This window comes from Tupaia chinensis, unplaced genomic scaffold (assembly GCF_000334495.1).
Source record: "Tupaia chinensis unplaced genomic scaffold, TupChi_1.0 Scaffold000605_1, whole genome shotgun sequence".
In the NCBI taxonomy this organism is placed as follows: domain Eukaryota; kingdom Metazoa; phylum Chordata; class Mammalia; order Scandentia; family Tupaiidae; genus Tupaia; species Tupaia belangeri.
Genome location: NW_006160123.1, coordinates 1,572,403 through 1,579,761, shown reverse-complemented (window position 1 = coordinate 1,579,761; position 7,359 = coordinate 1,572,403). Strand labels below are relative to the sequence as shown.

Genomic DNA, 7,359 nt, shown 5'->3' with positions numbered 1-7,359 from the left:
CACGCCACAATCCCTTCTCCTCCATTTTCCTCTCTGGATTTTGGGCACACAGGCACATGTGCCCAGTGTGAGTTTTTGTGTTTTTTTAAAAAAATTATTTTATTTAACTTTATTTATTTGTTTTCTTATTTTAATTTGACTAGATAGGGAGAGAGAAAGAGAGAGAGAGAAGAGAGAAAGCAAGCTGCCTGGTCCAGGACTCAAACTGTGGCCGACGATGTGGGAGTCCAGTGCCCTTAACCACCACACCACCTGCTAGCCCCTCAGTGTGAGTTTTAAGCTGCTGAGTTTGGGACTTGAACCATGATCAACTACGTGGGAGTTCAGCCATGTAACCATTATGCCATCTGCTGGTTCAGTTATTATTATTTTGCAATTTGATGAGAGAGAGAGAGAGGGAAAGTGAGAAAACAAGCTGCCAGGTCTGGGGCTTGAATGTGGTTGGCCAGTGCCTTTAGCCACCGTGCCACCAGCCGGCCCCATACTCGTGCTCTTTTAAACGCTCATAACCTCCTGGTGTTACCCAGGCACTGTCATCTCCATGTTACAAATGGGCACAGCAGAGTCAGGTGACTTGACCAAGGCCACACAGCCAGTAAGTGGCAGGGGCAGGCTTCACCCCGGATCCATTTGGCTCCAGAGACCTTGTTCACCCCGCCTCTCCTAAGAGCCTCGGTGCTGGCCTCCCTTTATCACCGACCTTGGCAAGTCTCCTCTGGATGGTCTGCCCCCAGTGCAGGCGGGAGAAATGGTGGTAGTAGAGGGAGACGTAGGTCATGATGGAGCGCTCGTCGGGCTGCAGGGCGGCCACGTCGTCTGGGTCCAGTAGTGGAGCGATGCCCAGCTCCCGCTCAGCCACGTGGAAAGCCAAGGCCAGGTTGTGCAGTGGGCGGTCTGGACGCAGGGAGCCGTAGTCTAGCAAGTCTGGCCTGGACAGAGCAGGAAGGGCTGGTCAGTACTGGAGCACCGCGGGCCACTCCCACCTTACTGGGAAGGCCTTCTCCCCTGACCCTTATCTGAGACCTTGGCTGAAGGAATTGCTCCAACACAGAGAGAGGAGGGAGGGGCTGGGCCATGGGTAGTTCCCAAAGGGCAGGGATCTCCAGTGAGAGGACCGTGGAGGGAATTAAGGGACCCAGAAAGAGGAGAGGACAGAGTCAAAGACAAACTTGGCCGAGCCATGGCATTTCCTAGGAAAGGGTGAGGGCTGCCTTGGACCAGAGAGGAAGTCGGCTCCTCCACGCCTGTGCCTTCTTTCTACTCCTTTGGTACACAGGGCCGGAGCGGGTGTAGAACAGGCAGGCAGGGTAGGCAGGGCCTCCAGGAGCGCGGTCCCACCTGTGGGCATGGATGAGGGCACTGAAGGCCAGCCCGTCACTCCAGCTGTGGGAGAAGTCGGAGATGCCCACGTTGGCGTAGCTGGCCGTCTTCCGCTGGCACCAGAGCAGCAGAGCTTCCTTGGCGGACAGCAGGGCTGCACTGTCCCCGAACTCTTCCTGGTAGGACAGGGCAGCAGGTCAGCATGCAGATGGTGGGGGGCAGACCTGGGCGGGTGGGAGCCTGTGTGCCCCGCATGGAAGTGGGAGTCGAGTCCCTTGTCATCTGGTTTCACCCGTGGTGGGTGGGCGTTGGGGTGACAGAGAAAGACATTCTTCTAAAGAAGCAGGATGAATGCCACCACCATAGAGCTTTGTATTGCAACTGGCGACCATGACAGCAATGACTCCTGTTTTTGAGCCCTGTGACAGGCCAGGCATAGTGCCATGGCCTCAGCCTCATGGTACAGTTCCCTTTCACTGCAGGCTTTCTGCAAGCCAGGCACTAGGCCTACACCAGGGCCCTGGACCCTCAGCCTGTGACAGGAGCACTGCCCCTGTTCACGATCTAGAGCTACCAAGTGAGGGCTCAGCCTCCTAGCTAGGCGAGGTGCTGGCCTGGACTCAGGACCGTGGGGCAGACAGCCTACCTGCCTACCAGGCCCAGTGCCTCCTGGGGCCACCTAAGACTGGGTGCCATCTCCTCCCTCCCCCGCAAATTCTGATGGATATTTCCCCTCTTTCTACCTCTCCTGGCGTCCACCTGCCCCACCCATCTCTTCTGCCTAGCTTCTTCCTGCCTTCTTTCCTTCTCAGCTTCTCGCGGTACGGTCCTTCCATCCTCTCCTGCCCTCCCAAACCACCCCCTTCTCTCTCCTACTCTTTCTCTCGCTTTCTCCCCCTCTCCTGATTCCCTTCTGTGTCCTCCCGCACCACCAGTTCCTGTTTATTGACCAGGTCAAAACAGAGCAGGCTGCACCTTCCCCTGTCCTCGGGGCTCTGGACTGGGCAGGAAGGCAGAGTGGGAAGTCCAAGGCCCTGCCACAGCCAGGCCGGGCGCCCTCCAGGTGACTGGGCTAGGGTGGCCCGCTGCCACTGGGGGACATGCTGGGACGGCTAGTGGGGAGCAGGGAGCTCCAGGTGACTGAGCCCAAAGATGTCTGAGTTTGGAGCGGGGAGGACAGCAGGGACTGGGGAAGACCTGCTCCCCGAAGGGGAAAGGCTGCAGGGGGCCTGAGAAGACGGCCAAGGCCTGCTCTCTTGGGGCTCATGGTCACATCATGGGTTTCGAAGTTCTCCTGGATTTGTGTCAAATTTGTGGCTTCTAGTCATTAAGTTTTTGCTCTCTGGGTTGGCTTTTCTAATTACCGGAATAGAGTTTGAGGTGTTTTGGAAACCATGAAACTAAAAATTGATAACATAAAGACTTCATGTTTGTACTTGTCCTGATTCAACTGTGGGGGAGCGGATAAAGAAGTGGAAGGGGGGGCTGGCAGGTGGTGTGGTGGTTGAGGTGCTGGACTCCCACATGGCCAAGGGTAGTGTAAGCCCCAGACCTGGCAGCCTCCAAATCACAAACAAATAGATAAGTAAATAAGTGAAAGAAAAAGAAAAGTGAAATGGATGACCATAGAGGAAATACTTTTTTTTTTTTTTTTGTCTTTAGGGTACTGGAAACTAAACTTCCAGAGCTAGACTCCACTCTACATGAGGACATTTCTAAACAAATGGAAAAATGGATGTAAAGTAGGTGTTTTTTCCCTCCCTGCTGTAGGGCATGGAAGCTCACCAGAGAGAGACAGAGAGAAAGGGAGAGGAAGTGAGAAATCACTTCTCCATAGGGGTGGCCACTTTGAAATCTCTTCTTCTCTCAGGAGTTTGGGCACACACACACACACAGACACGCAGTTGGCATGTTAGTTTTTTTAGAGATTTTTGCTATAGGGCATACGCACTCTCACTCGAGAGACAGACCCCATAGAGGGGATGGTCATGCCACAATCCCTTCTCCATTCTCCTCTCGGAATTTTGGGCATGCACATGCACCTGGCATCATTTTTCGAACCAGTGGGTCCAGGACTTGAACTGGGGTCAGCAATAAGGAAGTCCAGCACCTTAACCATTATGCCATCTGCTGACCTGCCCTGGCATGTTTTTTAAGCAGCTGGGTCTGAGACCTGAACTTTTGAGTTGGCCGTGTAGGATCTAGTTGTCTTAACCAGCACACCACCTGGCTGGCCCTAAAACACTATTTTAGTACCAAAACAAACAAACAAACAAACATCGGGGAAAAAAACATAGAAACCTATGTAGTTTTTTAATAATACACAGTTTTCACGAACTTTTTGAAGACACCGCTCCCAATCAATTTAATTCCCTCTAATATCCATTACATATGGTATAATAAGAGTTATGGGATTTTAGTGCTAAGTCGAAAAACAACAAACTGAGGTGAAGTGGCTGCTAGGAAGTCACCCAGTCCCCCTCCCTCCTGAAGGACTGGTCCCAGACCAGGTTTGCAGCCCACGAGTCTAGTTCTTCAGCATATAACAATCTCTCCCACACCCCTGCTTTCTCACTCATGCTGAAGAGTATAAATAAATATACTTCGTGGCTTCCAAGTTTCTGCTGTGGAGATCACGAAAGTTGGGTGAGACTGCTCTGTCTCCAGGGGATGCGTGTTGGGGGCTAAGACGTACCCTGTCCAGGGAGATGTGGGAGATCTGGAAACGCAGAATGATGACCCAGATGAGGCCCAGAATCAGCGTCTGGTCTCCGTCCACGATGTTCTCTGGCCCAATGAGGGGTATTGGCACCTGTGGGCACAGTTGCTGGGCTAAGCCTTGAGGCTGGAGAGGACTCAGGGTAACCAAAAGTCCAGGGAGCTGGCTGCTGTGGGACGGGAGGGACCTGGAATCCATCCTGCCCCAGCCAGGAGGTGCCTCAGGAAGAGACAGGCAGGTGACAAAGTCGGACTTTCTGAGTGGTTGAAACTGTGGCCCAAACTCACCTGTATGATGCCCCAACCTGGAGTGGGACCCTGTGTGTGGGCTGCAGTAAGCCCGGGCCCGTCAGTGGTCTAGCTGCTGGGTTGGAAATGAGGGTCCTAGCAGTCAGGTGTGCACCAGTGGCAGCTGTCCGCTTTACCTCCCAGGGCGCCTGGGCGTCTGCAGCAGCGGCTGGGCCCCTGGGCTCATTAGTCATCTCAGCCCTCTGCATCAGGGTTCCATTTCCGAGCGTCTGTTAAAAATTCAGATTCCCCAGCTCCATCCTATCAGACTCCAGGGCCTGAGAATGCGTGTTCAGACAAGCACCTTGGTGGTTCTGATGTGCTCTGGAGTTGAAAACCCTCTCACTAGATCTTGCCACTTGGACAAGGAGGATGGATGAGTCCAGAGGAAGGGACAGAATAAACATCAGAGCCCCCCAGGGTCTCACCCTGTTACCTTGTGGCTCTGCCTTTCACTCTCCTGCATGGTACAGCGCTAAGACTTGTGGGATTTTCGTAGTGGTGAGATTGTGGCCCAGGCCTCAGAGCCTTTGCACTAGCCGTCTCTGCTGTCTCTCTGCATCTCTGCCCGGTCATTCACCACTCTTCCTCTGAGTCTTTATGCAGATGTCACTCTCAATGGGGCCTACCCTGACCACCTTATTTGCCATCGAAACCTGAGGACTATTCCTCCTACCCAGACACACACGCTTCACCTGCTTTCCCGGCCGTGGTTGTTCGCTGCTGTACCCTCAGCGCTTAGTAGTGTTGGGCACGTAGTGAGTAATAAATGTATTGAGTGAGGAAAGAAGGAAAGAGAGACTCCATAAGCCCTGGATGGCTACTGGCTCCCACTCCCCACCAGCCTTGTGGGAGGAGCTGCAGACCCGGGTGTTGATCCCTGGGGAACGTAGTTGTGTCCGGCTGGCTTCTGGCTCTTTCCCCCTCTCCCTGGAGCATCGTAGCCTTCTGCATTCACCTCAGCTTGGATGGGAGCATCCAGTTAGGTGGATGTTGGAGTCTGCTCCTACCAGCTCATGGGAACTGACCACTGAGCTTCCTGTTCAGCCATGTCATGCCAGGGCTTGACCTCAGCCACGGTAGGAGTATTAACGCCATGGAAACCAGCAAATCTGTACACCAGAGCTTCTGTTCCCCCAGAGAGTCAGCTGGCAGCCAGGTGTCAGCAGGTGCTGGCCTGGGTTAAATCCCCTGCCTCCCACTGACACAACAGGTTCCTTGAGGCCAAGGTCCGGGCCTGGTTCACTGAATCCCCAGGGTCTGACACAGAATGCTCCAGGCAGGGAAGGTCTCCATGAATGAGTGCACCTGCCATTCTGCTGCTAACTGTGTGTTCGGGGTGACTCCCTCATCCTTTCTTAATTGTTGTTGCCTCATGTACAAATTGAGGTGCAAGTGGCTGCTGAGAAGTCACCCTGCCCACCCTCTCCTCCTGGCCTGGCTCAGTGTCAGGGCTCCTCTGTTTCCTCCCTCTGCCTGCCTCCTACAGCTCCACATCTGGCTCGGCAGCTGGCCGACCACGCATCCTGCCCGGTAAGTAATTGTGGGCCTACATTTCCTTATTTCTGAAATGAACAAGTTAAGAAAACACCAAGATTCTTCCTGCTTAGAACCCCACGACTTTGTCCCGTTACAGACATTTCAGTCCCGTGGGGAGGTTGATTGCTCCTGCTTCAGCAGCCAGCCAGCCGGGCGCTTTCCCAGGAGCGCTGCGTGTGTGTTGGGCGACTTTGCTTCCTACCTCAGTACCCCAGCTGCTCCTCCCTTGTTCAGGCCCTAGACCCACTGGCCCAGCCCAGCCACAGTGACCTAGTAACCCAGCTGTCTGCCTCAGCACCCCTCTCCCCCACACCGCCAGCAAGGAAGCCCTTTCCCCGCAGCCCACCTTAGCTCTGAGGAAGGCCAGGGCGTGGCTGTTGTTTTCCAGCAAGTGCACGCGCATGCGGCCCCGGCTGGGGGGTGGCAGTGCCTCCCCTGAGATGAGCTCCAGCAGCCGGAGTAGGTGGGTGCCATCGGCCAGCTCCGTGAACAGGTTCTTGATCCTGATGCCCACCTGGGGAGGAGTGGGGGAGGGACAGGGTCAGCCGGCCCGCGCCTGCCCACCGTGCCCTGACACGCGGCATGTGCAGCCCCGAGGAAAGAGCGCAGTCTCTGTCCTGCAGAGGGCAGAGCATGGCCTGGGCAGAGGACCTCACGGCCCCCAGGTCTCCCGGCCAGAGCTGTAGGGGACGGGGTCAGGTGGGCGCTGTGCACCTGGCTGCACTCACCCGGCCATGCTGGAAGACATTATTGATCCAGTTGGTGAAAGTCTTCTCCTGCATCCGCACGTGCTGGGCCTGCAGCTTGCGGATGTGGCCCATCTCGTACTCGGAGTCCATGGCGGGCCCAGAGCTCAGTGACTTGGCCTCTCGTCCCAGGTGCCCAAGGCCCTGAGGAGCTGCTGGGGGTTGTGGGGCTGACCAGCCTTCAGGCCTGCAGCCCTCTGGGGACAAGGGGCCACTGCTGCTTCCTTAAGCCTGGAGGTAAAGGGGCATGGAGGTTGGGGGAGGCGTGTGGTACTGATGAGCCTTCTGCCGGGGGCTTGGGCCACCCCACCAGGCTGTCCCCACATTTAGTGGGGGGGTGGCTTGGAGCCCAACCAGGTAAGGGCTGGTGCTCCTGGCTGGCAACCTGCACTTGAACAGCCCTGGGTTCAAGCCTTGCCACGCTGTATTTTTCAGATTCTTCTCACAGTCCCCGCTGCCAGGTCCCGATCTCAGTGATGGGCTGCTCCCTGGGCTGACTTGGGCAGGCAGGGGGACAGGACACTGCTCACCTTGGTGACGTCCGGGACCTGGAGGAGGCTGGCTGGGTGGAGACGGCAGATAGCAGAGGCCAGCGGGGAGGGAGAGAGCTACTCGGAGAGGCCGAGGCTGGACAGGCCAGGCCGCGGCCCTCCCCTTGAGCCCTCGTGTCTGGGGATCAGCACACAGGCCGCATTGTCCTCCCACCTGCCGCAGGGCGTGGCCCCGACTGGGAGGGGGTGGCTCAGGA

General features: G+C 56.0%; 1 protein-coding gene across 1 annotated transcript in view; it reads right to left on the bottom strand.

The window, feature by feature from the left end:
• SPTBN5 (spectrin beta, non-erythrocytic 5) overlaps positions 1-6,722 on the bottom strand; it is a 58,875-nt gene extending 52,153 nt beyond the window's left edge. Inside the window, 5 exon segments of the mRNA XM_027775837.1 lie at positions 701-929; positions 1,339-1,496; positions 4,016-4,132; positions 6,212-6,379; positions 6,594-6,722. Of these exon segments, the coding sequence (XP_027631638.1) occupies positions 701-929; positions 1,339-1,496; positions 4,016-4,132; positions 6,212-6,379; positions 6,594-6,704 (783 nt within the window). The 5' untranslated portion in view covers positions 6,705-6,722.
• Between the last annotated feature and the right edge of the window lie 637 nt (positions 6,723-7,359).